This window comes from Atta cephalotes (assembly GCF_000143395.1).
Source record: "Atta cephalotes unplaced genomic scaffold scaffold00013, whole genome shotgun sequence".
In the NCBI taxonomy this organism is placed as follows: Eukaryota; Metazoa; Arthropoda; class Insecta; order Hymenoptera; family Formicidae; genus Atta; species Atta cephalotes.
In genome coordinates, this window is record NW_012130077.1 from 5,326,522 (window position 1) to 5,341,296 (window position 14,775).

General features: G+C 36.1%; 1 protein-coding gene across 1 annotated transcript; it reads left to right on the forward strand.

Moving 5' to 3' along the window:
* Nucleotides 1-4,474: 4,474 nt before the first annotated feature.
* Nucleotides 4,475-11,299, forward strand: LOC105617723. The gene is made up of 4 exons (XM_012199277.1): nt 4,475-4,693; nt 9,905-10,307; nt 10,365-11,081; nt 11,166-11,299. Exons 1-4 carry the CDS (start codon nt 4,475-4,477, stop codon nt 11,297-11,299), a joined length of 1,473 nt encoding a protein of 490 aa, XP_012054667.1.
* Nucleotides 11,300-14,775: the final 3,476 nt, after the last annotated feature.

The window sequence follows — 14,775 nt, forward strand, 5'->3', positions numbered from 1 at the left end:
TATATATATATATATATATATATATATATATATATATATATATATATATTTCCAATTCGATTGTGCTATTATGAGTGTACTCCGTTTTCATATGCTGTAAGCATCAGTTCATCCTTGTTATCTATCAATATTAAATAAGGACAAATGATGCTTACAAGTGCTGTAAAAAATTTTTAACTCATCACACTATGTGCTGAATGTTTCTTTTATCACTCAGCATTAAAGTGTATTAAAATTGTTGAAATTTTGTTTTTAAATTATATACAGGGTGCGTCACCAAAATCCGGACAAATTTCAATTTAAATTTTCCGTTATATTATGCCTCCGCCAAAAGCGTGTTGTTGACGTTCGAGAAAGTCTGATGCTTCTAGTAAACAATCATATTCTCAAAATGGCCGCGAAATGGTTGTTGAAACCAAGTGCGGAATAAAATCGAAGAGCCGCGATCTTCGAAGGCCTTCGCGCTGAGCGCTCAGCAAATATTTCGGAAATATTTCGGTTCTTTAGATTAGACCCGACATCAACTGTTTATGACGTTGTGTCAAAATAAGTTTTAGAACAATCCAACGAAGATTCCAGTATGCCAGCGAGGAAGAGTCACTCGAAAGAACGCACCGTGAGGATCTCCGCAGTTAATTAAAAGTCATTAAAAGAACTCAAGCATTGATTTCGGATCCAGGGCAATCGTTGCGAAAATTAGTATCGATTGTTGGTGTAAGCGAGCCAACGATGCGTTGAATTGCCAAGGAGAACCTTTGATACAAATCATACATTAAAGATACGACAGATGCTCTCTGAAGCTGCCAGGACAAGCCGAGTTATTCGCCTCGGCTCTCATTCTAGCCTCCCAATAGCCCAATTTAATTTACATTTAAATTTCTTGAACTACTAACTATGAAGCATAGTTGAAAAGGTCACAAACAAGTCTCGACATCCCAATGTGACGTCATTAAGGACTACTATTGAGGCTGTTTATCGGCATGGATACGTTATATTACAGCATGCGTGCAATCGAGAATAGAGGCCATCATTCAATGAAGGATATATCGAATAATTGTGCTGTTCAAGGATCCCCCAAGTCATGTAAAAGGATTTTTTGTAATATTTAATTTTTCATTAAAAACATTTTGTTTAAAAAAAGTGTTCGATTTGTCCGGATTTTGATGACGCACCCTATGTATTGATTGAATCCGAATAGTATTAACGGAATCAGTAATTAAAAATGAAAATATTTATCTTCTTCTTGTACTTTAGAAGGAAATAGTAATATCATACTAGATTCGCGAAGTTAATACGCCATATTTTCAATTTTTGTTTTTTATAGTATAAAATATGCGTAATTCTTTTTTATTTTTATAAGAAATTATATGAGAACTATAACAAGTGCTACTTATAAAACTGTCATTATTTTTTAAATATTAATATATTATGGAATATCATATGCTGACTTCATTGATCCCCCTCCATTTTTAGATATCCGTGTTAGTACGACATTCTATCAATATACCTATGATAAGCAATAATGACAGTTTCACTAGTATATACATAATTCTACAGTTCTTTATACAAAAATAAAAAAGAGTTTTATACTAAATGTTTTATACTAAAAAACCAAAATTGAAAAAATTGCATCTGGAACTCTGTTTAAAAATAAATTAAAATTGTATAAGAGTATAAATCTCTACTAATACCTCCTAACGAGAAATATTGCTGAAATTATTATCACTTTTTCTTTAAGTATCGTCTATTATCTTTTATATAGAATGTACAAAATAAACCATTCAATATTTATTATATGATATCTATGTATATATACACGCATCATAATAGTAAAAAAACCTTAGTGAATATAAATAAAAGCTAATAAATAAAATCGTTTGAGACATAAATAATTAAGAGTCGATTTTTCCTCGTTGTTAGTAGAAGGGTCACAAGGACGATTATTATTTATCTATATTATAACTCAATTTTTCGATTTTCGATATTATTTATTATTTTGGTAATTAAATCATCAAATTAAAATTCTCTCAAAATTTTATTTGTGAAAGAAGCTCTAATTAATTTATGTTTGCTATAAATTCATAAAAGAAAGAAACATCTTTCGTTTGATGTAAAATAACATGTATATATGTATATTTATCACTAACTTATTATTAAAGATATTTATTATTTAACTTTGAAAGACGAATATTATGAAACAGTTATCTCAAAAGAATTGAAGTTAATAAAAAAAAACTTATTTTGGCGTGCCGTGACATGACATGTTTTAATTATTTATTATATCACGCATTACTTGGAAATGCTTATAGTATATATTTGTTTAATGGAAATAATCAAGAATCATGGCTATGCAGACGTGATACGTTTCTTCCGAAGAATCTAGTTAAAGTATTAGTGTACATTACGCGCAACAAGAATTGCCATTTTGTCGGCGAGGCACGAGGCGTAGCGACACGCCTCTCGCCTGCAAACTTCGAGCGAGGAAAGCGCTTCGATCCGATTGGTTTATCTTCTCCCTCCCCATCTTCTTCACCTGTAAAGTTGGCACGGTCCCCGATCGAGAAAGATTGGGTTAGATCTTGCTAACTAGGAAAAGATCGATCCCAAACTCTCTCTCGATGAACAGTACAATTTTGCTAATGGTACTCAGAAACGTGCGCGGTCAGCACATTTGAGATTTACAGTCGCGCTTACGTGGTTAAGCGAGACAAAGATAAAAATGTCAGATATATCTACAATTTTAGATATTGGAACCACGCAATAATAATTTATTCACGAGCAACAAAGTTTTTCTTTGCACGTAGCTGTACTATCGGAAATTAATCTTTGTTCAACTCGAATCTTTGCGAATTGATCTATAGTTATAATTGTTTACATAATTTCAAACGACAATGCCGCATTTTCATTCTGACGTATTATACATATACATATATTGGCTGCATTCAATAAAAAAACAGCTTTGCAATTGTAATTGTTGTAAGATTCTTTAATATTATTAATAATTTATATTCTTAGGTCCAGTGAGAGAGGAACTATAAGAACCAGATTAATTTATCAAAGAATTTTTTAACAGAGTTGCAATGCTGCTTTTTTATTGAACGCAGCTACTTATTTGCGCAATGATACGTAACGATATAAAAATTATATCGTTGTTTAAGAAGTTAATAAATAAGAGATTTATTGATTTACTTTCTCTTTCAGTAAAACTGAATCATTAAGAAATAAGACAAATATGATTTATTTATATCTGGAAAATATTTCTTAACTTTAATATTTCACTATTTTTCTTCGCATTTAGATATCTCATACATTCGTTTGAGAACATTAAGTTAAAGATATATTTACTCCAGAATTCCCAAAGAAAGACAGATCTGTCGGCCAGATTATCAAACATTTCGCTGTTCGAGAGGATTAGACTCGATAAAATTACACTGATTTTAATCCTTGGAATGAAACGGCGCGCCGCGCCGAGGTCGCGAATCGATCCACGCGAAAGACAGAGCTCTCTCTCTCCTCGTTCGGCTCGTTCTTTTCATTCTGCTGGCTGGCTAATGTACCCGGTGGCGTTCGGGAGTCCTGCAGGGGCTGCAGGGCGTCCAGGCAGACGACTGGTGCGGTGGTGTTCGGGTACGGGGGTGATGGGACACACCGCTACCCAGCAGTGGGCGAGGGCAGCCACGGGCAGTACTCGATTGGATTGGTTGAGACTCGACTGTTCCTGTTTGTTCGAGGGAGGTGACTTTAAATGGTATTCGCGCAAGAGCTCCGCCTCTCGGAATCCGTTCAGAACGGATGGAGGACGCTCTTTTCGCGTCCACGCCGTCAGCCGTCCATCCGGAACGAGTCGAGGTGGGAGAGCTATCGTATCATTGGACGGAGGTGGTTGCTGGTAGCGCAAGCGAGACCGGTCGAGAAGGTGAGACACAGTGGGCTCCAATCCGGGACATGGTGGAGCCATGGGTTCGTAGGTAGGGGAAGTCCGTTGCGGGGGTGTGGGTATGGATCGGCCGCAGTATCCGCGGAGACGCGATCGTGGGTATTCGGTGTGTTTGGGCGTGCGCTCGGCGCGAAGCGAATACGGATTCGAATAACCGATTACCGAGTATAACGAGGGCTTGGTCTGGATCAGCGAGCCTCGCCTAGGCATCGCCGGCGCCTGATAACGGCAGTGTTGGTTGGAAATCTTCGAGATTGTGATACACCGTGACACAGCGTGGGATACATCAGGGCCGAACCTCGCTCGCCTCGGCCGGCCGCGGGTCTCCGTGGTTGGGTCCGATGGAAATTTCCGTCTTCGCTCGTGACCAAGAGCAGTCTACCCCGTGCTCTTGTCGATTCGCGAGAATACGGAGGATGCTGATCGGCGAACCTCGTGCAAAGTGTCGAGTGTTCACACGTAAGAACGTTTGTTCAAGAAGGAAAGAGTGAAACAGAGACTTCACTGGCCTATCGTTGATCTCGTCGTTCGTTGATGATGCCGCGACCTTCGCGCGATACCTACGGTGATCAGAAACCACCCTACTCCTACATATCGCTAACGGCGATGGCGATATGGTCGTCGAGGGACAAGATGCTGCCACTCGCCGAGATTTACAAGTTCATCGCCGACCGCTTCCCGTACTACAGGAAGGACACGCGACGATGGCAAAATTCTTTGAGGCACAACTTGTCTTTCAATGATTGCTTCATCAAGGTTAGTTCAACTCATGTCCGATCTTTGAGATTTCGATCGACGTCTGCTCGGAGATGAAACTTGTCAAGTCTTGATCGACTGATACAATATGCTACCGCAAGTTGCTGTAAACAATTATGTATTCATCCTTCTTTCTAAAATCTTATTTTGAATAAAATTTAATTTACTAATTTGCATAAAAGATAACTTCTCTCTAGACGGATATATCAGCGAAGCTGATGTCTCATTGTCTCATATTGTCTTATTTTTATCATATTACCTATAGCTTTAATGAATCACTTGCAAAGTAATATCGCGAAATCATGGTTGTCGAATGAAGCGTGATGGAATGGATCTTTGATTGACGTGATGTGCGCCTTTTCAATGTAAACGTCCGGAACTCGAGAAGCGACAACGCCACGCGCAAGGTGTTTGGTTGTTATATTATCGAGCCATCTGTTTCGCACCTGCCAACGTGTGCGACCACCGCGCGATCACCGTCATGGCGCGTTCCATTCTCTCACGATTCCTCAAAATTACAAAAGAATGTCGATACCCTTTCTTGTTCCTTAGTCATCACAGTAGAATCACTTTCAACTTTACACCCTGCCTGTGTTACAGGGTGAAACAAACTTGACCACAATCGCGATGATAGATATGAAAATATTTTATACTCGGTCACGCATCAGGGAATATTTTGATGTAAAAATTTACATAAAATGTGCAGTTCGAAATCTTTAAAGAGTTTCAAGTTTAAGTCCGTATTATTTTTCCAAACTTTCTCTGATGTCAGATTATACATATAGAGATCCCATGTTCAGATTATATAGAGATTGAGATTGAGAATTTGATCAATCAAAATAAAGTTCATCAAAGTTAATATTGGATTGTTTCTTTTTTCTGATTGATTAAATTTAATCTCAATCCCAATCTCTAATCTGATACGGATATTACACTTATAATTTTACGATTATAGAGAAAAATGTTTAAATACCAAGAATGATGTAAGATAACTAATCATACAATAATCAATAATATTTCAAACATTTATATACACTACTTGTGTACATAAATGTTTACTTGTGTATGTTCTTGTTAACATAGTATACAATAATATGTAATAATAATAGTACACAATAATACGTTAACTTTGACTCATATATGTATTTCTTGCGTATATCAATGATTCAAGTATGTTTTCACTATAATATTATGATGTATAATGAACTAATGTAACATAAATTACTACAATCAATCTTGATTCTTTTATTGTATAATACAATTAATTGTTAATTTTGCAATGCTTGATGCAATTTGAAAAAATTAGACTTAAAATCTAAACTCTTTAGACTATTGTACTCACAATCAATTGTAGACATAATTTTTAACTTTTAATTTTGTAATTATTATATAGTTATTTCATAATAAAAACTGTAGAATTCATAAAAATGTACTACTACTATTATATATGAAACATGTGGAAAAAATATAAATATACATATAGGGTGTCTCGAAAATTTTTGCCAATCGCTTTCGTGTAGATAGAGCAGACTAAACTGAGTCGAAAAGTCCTCTAACATTTTGCAATTTTCGCAATAGTTAATAAGATATTAATTACTAAAAATTGTCAAATGCCAAAATTGCAAGAAACAAAAATCATTTATTTTTCTCATAGAACACTAAGAATTTTTTCAGAATGTTTTATCAGTTTTTTAGTATTGCATTTTCTTATTTTTACTAACATGAGACAATACGATATTAAAAAATTCTAAATAAATTCTGAAAAACTTTACTCAGAGAGACTTTATGAGAAAAAAATAAATGATTTTTGTCTCTTGCAGCTTTTCTATAAAGTTGATAGTATTTAAGTAAAAAATTATTCAAGACCAATATTTGGCAATTTTTAGTAATTAATATCTTGTTAATTATTGCGAAAATTGCAAAATGATAGAACTTTTCGACTCGATGAGTTTAGTCCGCTCTATCTATACAAAAGCGATTGGCAAAAACTTATAACTCGGGACATATATTTAATTATTAGATATATCATGTATATCTTTCTCATAAAATTCAAACAGTTCCAAACAGTTCCTCTGAAATTTATTTATCACTGCTTTCTGTTCTATATGTTATCACCTTTTTCAAATACTTGAAAAACTCACACACACAAGCGTCAATTTTAAAATAAAAAAGGGGACGTGCGGGAAGTTCAGTACAATATTTGGATCTATTCATTGGCAAATTTTATCCTATATGAGCCCTTGTTTTATAACGAATAATAATTACCGTTGCTAGAAAGCGTGAAACTATGAACGGAAACGATGGAAAGCAATAATGTCTCTGCGAGAAATTTTCGAGAAATTTTACGCTGGAAGAAGCAATTGATCATGAATTAATTAAAATCGATATTATTGATATATTAAATAGATTATAATAACTGACACAGAAAATTCACTTGCTTGTTTTTTTACAGATTCTTTAATCAATTTTTATAACCTATTTTTATATTTTTATAAATTTATTTTTACAAAAATAATCATTTGGATTTATACGAATATTCTTTTGTATAATGTGATAATGAAATTATATTTTTTTACGTCATATTAATGAATTTTATTCAGAATATATACTTTATTCAGGACATATAGACTTTACCAGGATTAGAATAAAATTTACCAGGATTAGAATATAAATATGGATATTAAAAGTTGTAAAAAGATATCCATTTAAGTTCAGTTTTCTCTCTATGAAAAAAACATTTGTTAATAATTAATCAAATAATTTATAGATGAAAGAAAGAATTTTCGTTTTAACAGCAGATAAAATTTAAGCTTAAAATGAAGAAATTGTATAAATTTTAAATCTCTGTTCTATCTGCATTCCTTAATTTTTAAACAGCATTTTTAATGTTCTTTTTAAAATAAGCTGTATCTCAGTAAAGATCTAGTAAGTATTGTATTTTACAGGATACACACACGTTATCACGATGACATTATATTATATCGAGTAATAATTTTTTTAAATATTACATTTATTTTTTTTCTCTTTATAAAGTCTAGAGATTCTAGATAATCTAGAAATAATAAATGTATTCGTATCTTGTACTCTGGATAGAAAAATTTCAATAATTTAAAAGATTTAACGATTTAAATGATTTAAGTATCCAATATATGATAGCGTTTTTTCGGTATCATATAACAGAAAGCGCAAAAATCACTTTTGATAAATGAAAGAAGAAATTCTTTGTTATACACGGTATATGAATTTTTCAAATTTCCTCGAGGATTCGAACGTAATTCTTTCTCTCCCCCGCAAATATAATTTGAAATTCCAGATTGCCGGTAACGATGGAAAGAAACGACGCAAAAGACGTGAATTAACGTATGCAGCTCGACTGATCTCGTCTATCTCTCGTCGAGGCGTGGTACTAATAATAGCGATGGTAATATATTTCCCTCCGCGAGATCTGTCCGGCAGCGAGTTATGCCTTTCCGATCGAATTAACTCAACCGATCGGCAGATAATCGTTTCGCGTTATTAAATGTAAAACCTGTTCGTTCCTGGCAAGTAATGGCTCTCCTGACTCTCTACAGCTCATCAATTGCTGTTAAGACCGCGTCTTATATCGGCCATCGTCGAGGAGACGCTAGGCAAGGTGGATGGTGCTTTCCACGCGATCCGCCAAGAGGGGAAAAACAGGGGCTACTCATTTCAGTGTGCAATGCGAGCGGTTGTGCTTTACGAGAATCGCGCGCGTAATTGCCTCGGACATCGTTGCCAGCATCTTCTGTTTCGATCGCTCATCAAGATATCAATTAAGGCGCAACTCCACAAATGCGTATTCATCAAAGCGTGGATTCTGAAGTAGCGCAGAAACCTAGTTTCAGACCGATTATTCCGAGTTTTCCAATCGACGCGACTGAACTTTCCGTTCCTATACAACTTTCGCCAATTCTATAAGGATATAAGGAAATATTCCATGTCTTCCGCATTGTGTCCGATACTCATTTGTCATGATCGTTAAGAATAAAGTTTTTTTTGTTTATTTGTTCAATGTTTAATTTAATATTACATTATATTATAGGTTTAGCTTTCGTTTTTTATATTAGGCTTATATTTCATTTTTCATTTCATGAAAAACTGCAACTGTCCGACTTGTGACTACAATTCGATTAGGCACAATTTTAAGTTACGATGCACGAGAGGGAGAGTGTATGTATCTACAGATGCAATATGTTCTATGTATAAAATCTTTATTAAAAAGAAAATATTTGTGAAACTTGATAGGCTAGATAAAGATAAATCCAATGCAGCGTCAATTTCGTTCATTTCTCGTTGGAAATAAAAAACGGAAAGTTTGTCAAAGCTAAACTGAAACTTAAAATTGACATTGAATCGATGCGATATCTATGTAACTTGTTATCTGTCATCTAATTGAAAATGTATTATGTATCATCATTCAATAGAATCGAGTTGCAATTTGAAATTGTCTTGCCAACTTTTCTTGAATTTCTTGCAAAGTTTTTAATATAACATTTCTGCTTGAAAAATTAACAATATATTCATTCAATGAAATCAATTTCTCTCTCTCTCTCTCTTTCTCTCTCGCTCTCTTTCTTTTTTGCAAAAGAGTCTTTGGCATGGTTTAAAATTACAACTTTGAAAAATCGCGATATCGATGACTGTTATTAACTATTTGTTTCAAAATATCTTTGACATTGCATAAAAATAAGAAGATTATTGTGCAGTAGTTATTTCTAGAAAATAGAATTGCTGAAGGTGAGAATTAGGGACGCACAATCAAGAAACAGAGAATAGAATCAGGAACAAAGAATAAGAATTTCAACCAATCAGAAACGATACACTATGGAATACACATTTCTATTCGGTTAAAATTCTTCTTCTCTGTTCCTGTTCCTATTTTCTATTCCAATTCCTTTAATTGTGTACAGCTCCTTATACTTAAATTACTGATCAATATATATATATATATATATATATATCTTTGTTTTATTTCCACGAAATGATATACGTACTCTTATCTGAAATAGTTAAAAATATGTGAATTAATCGATTCGGACGTAAGTACATTGTCGTGGGATACTTTCAAAAGAGATTGGTAACTTCACTGCGCGATATTATAATTTTTTTCTCCATAGATCTTCTCCATAGAGTATCTATATTACACACGTGATTCGATGCAAGTTGATAAGTCGGATGACTGAATTTCAGGTACCACGCGGTCCACATCGGCCAGGAAAGGGAGCCTATTGGGCCTTGCATCCCGCCGCATTGTCCATGTTCGAGAACGGTTCACTCCTTCGCCGACGGAAGCGCTTCAAATTGCACAAGCCGGACAAGGAGCTGCTCAAGTCCGAGCTGCAGGCGCTCGCCTCGGCGATGCCGCCGCCGTTACCACCTCCGCCGCCTCCGCCGCCACCGCCGCCACAACCGCAGCCGCAGCCGCATCCGGAACCGGTCGCGTCGACTGGCGGAATTGTCGACGCGAGCGCATGTCCCGGCAACGGTCTCAGCCTAGCGAATCTTCATCGTCTACGGGATGACCTGCTCCGATGGGAGATACAGGAGAGGCGAATGATGGTCGCGACAGCCTCGAATCACGGTGATTTCACCGGCGCGGCCGGCTTCGGACGATTCGACGGTACCACTGGTTTACCAGCTGGACCAACAGCGCCGGAAGCCGTCACCGCTGGCTACTATTTACTATCACCCGAAGTGAGACAGAGACTCGCGGGTGGTGCTACCGATGGCAGTAATGAGATTTTGAGAACGTACGAGGCCGCTGCGTTGCTACACTCTGCCGCTTCTTGGAATTTCTCTGGCTTTCCAGCAGTTTCGCCATCGTACGCGGTATCGCAGCTGCCGTATATTCAGCAGACTACCGCCAGTAGACAGACTATCCATCCGACGCGGGAGATGCGAGACGAGCGCCGTTTGTCGAGCGACCGCGCTTTGGAGAACGGAATCGCCGCTACTGGTAGAGAAAGCGAGACGATTTTCACGGGTGAGAATACTTATGAGATCTCGGGCTACAATCGCGACAAACTCGCCGAAGAAGAGCCACTCTCGTCGTCTTCGTCCTCATCCTCATCGTCCAGAATAAATCTCTATCGAAACACTGCCCTGACTACCACCTCGTCGCCACCGACGTCGCCCACCTCCCCGAATTCGCTCACGTCCAAGTCATCCTATCGCCACCTGTCGCCAATCTCGAGCCTGGCAGTGGAGGTCGAGCGAACTCAGTTACCCTCCAATCGTGAGGATCAGGTCATTTTGACGACGAATACGGAGAAGAGGGTTAAGAAACCATTCACTATCGAGAACATCATCGCACCCGACGACAACAACGAGGGTAGTGGCGACGGTGGTAGTGGTGGTGGTGGTGGTGGTAGTGGTGGTGGTGGTGGTGGTGGTAGTGGTGGTAGTGGTGGTAGTGGTAGTGGTGGTGTCGGTGTTGGTGTTGACGAGGAAGCTTCGAGATTGACCGAAGTTGAGTCGATCGCGAAAAAATCCTCGCTCCTCGTGCCAAGACCGCTCTATGCCGGGTACTCGATGTCGATCACAACCACGGGTATTCAGAGGCCGTCTTATGGCACCGCTACTTGAACTCTCTTCATTATCTCGATCATTCGTTATCGAAGGGATTAGCCGAACGACGTGAGAGTTCATGATGCGTCTTGAAGATGTCTAAAGGATGTTCAAAGGCTCAAAGATACCGAGTGTGCTTTCGACACTTCTACCACGTCCCCTGGATATTGTGCCGTCTGCATATACATTTCACCTTCATTTGCCTGGTATCCTTCGGGAAATTATGTCCAAATCAGAATACAGCATTCACGTATGAAGTAGAAAGTTCCGATTATCGCCGTTAGTAATGTATATGAAGAATTCCGATCAGATTCTGTTAGATAAGCGAAGGTGTAACGTATTTATAAGAACGCGTCCGCGAGAATTGCTATTTACTATTGATATCTTGAAATCTGTATACTATCTTATTCAGTAGTAACACGACGAAATTCAAACGAGATAATCGTGGATGTTTTTTGAGCTCGATTACGACGCGATCTTTTTTTTTGGTCCAATTCATCGCGAATCGATACGATGCAGACTGATGCAGATGTAGGGAGACATCGTAGATAATCGACATTAGTTCCTCGTTTTGTAAAGACCGTTCTCTAATCGAAGGTCTTTGCTTGCTGATATTGGTTTTCGTCTTGTGCGCCGCAGACGAGAGTCGCTTGGTCTCTAAACTTACGAAATAAACTGTTCGCAAGCAGTTAGCTAGAATTATTCGTAATTTACGGCTACCGTACGAGAGAGCGTATAGGTAATCGATTATTGTCAACTACCCCGAATCGGCGACTTTCGCCTATGTAATTAACTAATTAGACGATCTCTAAACAATTAGGCGCAGACGCGGGCGCGAGCACAGCTATACCGATGTTAAGTTTAGCACACAAAATTAACAATGCAAAGCTAATTTTAAGATTCATATATATGTATAAATATGAATTTCAAAGTTGGTTTTGTGTTGTGTAACTATTTAATTGAAATATTTTATACAAAAGGAATCAAAAATGCCAATCTTAAATATTAATTAGAAATTTATGGAATTATTTTCCTCGTATTTTAGGAATATTTATACAGAAAAAATTGTATCATTCATTTTTTATAATAAATCAGAGAAACCACGAGCAAATAACAAATATTCATTACTCGTATTTTTATTTATTTATCTGTCTTTTTGTAAAAATGTAAATATATATTTATAGGTTAATATAACTTATTATAATTAAATTTTAAGAAAACCAACCGTTGGTTTAGAAAAGTAGATTAAGATTTACATTGTAAATTTTTATAACGTGAAACTTTATCAAATATTCTCTTCTCTTTAAATAAAATTCTTAAAAAATCTACATATTTTACTTTTGCGAAATAGACACGGAGATATTTGATTCCTTTTCTATGGAAACTGTTCAATTATATAGTGTCGATATATTAAATCTGCAAAGGTTGGAACTGCATCATTATTCAGATTTTCGTGGAATGCTACTAAATGCATTTCTTTGCGTAATGTACCGTCGATTAAATTATAAGCCTTGCACTCCGTAAAACAAGAGGCTGCTCGTTACGTTCGTGCATTGTCGCATCCATCTATATTCTGTACTCGTACTCGCTCGAGCAAAAATGATTTGTAAATGTAGAAACGATTCGTAGCGAAATAAATTATTGTATATACGTAGAATAACGTGATACATATAAGTGTTTTTTTTTATTCTTGCCCTTTATGTTCTATCCTTACCATTATTGAGGAATTTGTATCATTTATATTTTAATTAAAGTAAATTGATAAATTTTTCTGAATAAATTTTATAAGTATCTATATATCATCCTCAAAATAATTTTTCTAAGTTGCTTACTTACACTGAGAAACAAATGTTATTGATTCAATTAAAGTCTATATTACGGGCTGTCACTAACATAAGTAATTAATTCATATGTATATATTTTTATTGATGTAAAAGCCTTGATTATTGAAATAATAATAATTTATATATAATAAAAATATACATGAATTAATCACTTATGTTAGTGACAGCCCGTAATATAGACTTTTAATTGAATCAACAGCACATTTTTTTCTCAGTGTATTCATTTCTTATAAAGGCATACATTTTACGCAGGAATCATTAAAATGGAATTTATTTTAAGAAACTTATATTGTGAGAGAAACAAAATTAGTTTCTGCCCATCTCTTACGAAATCTGTTGCAAATTTAGCAAACTTAAGATCTTTTAGTGTATTTCAGAATTTCTTGTAGCGCATAACATATCTCAAGCCATCTAAAAGCAAAGGACTTTCCCTACTGTAAAATGTGATCGTTTCGGCTTGAAATAATTCAGTTGGAAGTAACATTGTTATATTACTCGTTATATATTTGAAATATGTTACGATACAAGTCATGTTTGGTGGGCGCTCGCCGGGAACACATGGACGGAAAGGCGTGTGTTTGTCAATTAAGTGGAAAAACGTGTTGATTTCACGCATGGCTCGGGATTACGAGCACAATGGAGATTGTTTAAAAGCGCTTTGTTGTCGGGAATGGGAAGCGCGGACCACCATGCCGCGTCGAACCGTGGCCGCGACCCATCCCGACTTTTTTTCTTTAACGTACCGGTTGCCTTTCTGCGCTCTCTTTCCATGGGAGTCCGTGTAGCGTGCGTAATAAAAAGGATTATCCGTAATTTCTGCCTCTAATGGAGACGGGGAAGATTTAATAAGGACTACCTCAGCGAGTCACGCTCGTTGGTGGGTCTCGTTGCGCGTCTCCTGCGATATATCTAACAATATTATGAGAAGAGAATGGGACAAAAAATAAGGAGTAGTTTTTGTCGATTCTTCTATCGTGTTATAAATGATTATTAAATATAATATAGAAAAGAAACGAGAAATGTATGTTTAGTTTACATATTTAGGTATGCATGTGTTTTGTGTATTCATTATGAATTTAAATAAATAAATTTTCGAAATTTTGAATTTTTATCAAAAAAAATTTGCAACAAATACTAAATATATGATATTTATTTATACTTATTTTTTCCACATAAAGAACGCTAAAAATAAATATTATACATAATTAATAATAATTTCATCAATGGTATTACAGGCATTTTCTATATTCTTTAAATAAGTTCACAAAAATTTAAATAGTATAAATAAGTATATTCTAAAGAAGATTCTCAAACGGTCAATTTTTTTGATCAAATTACAAGAAAACTTGTGAGAAGTTAGGTATCACATATTTCGATTCTAGAAAATATCCAGACTGAAAGCAAATTAAGCCGATATCGAAAATGTACGGCTATATGAGAGATCGCGGCCGGCAGCCGTTATAAGAGGCTAAATAATGGAGACACGATAGAGCGCCATTATTACTTTCTATTGAGAACGATTTATGGACAAAGCAGTCGCGATAGTATTCAACGGCGGCGCATCGACCTCGTATGATCAATCGTTACGCTCTACAAGTACGCGAATCGATTATCATTAATAAAGCTCGTTAAAGACAGTGCTCGGCAAAC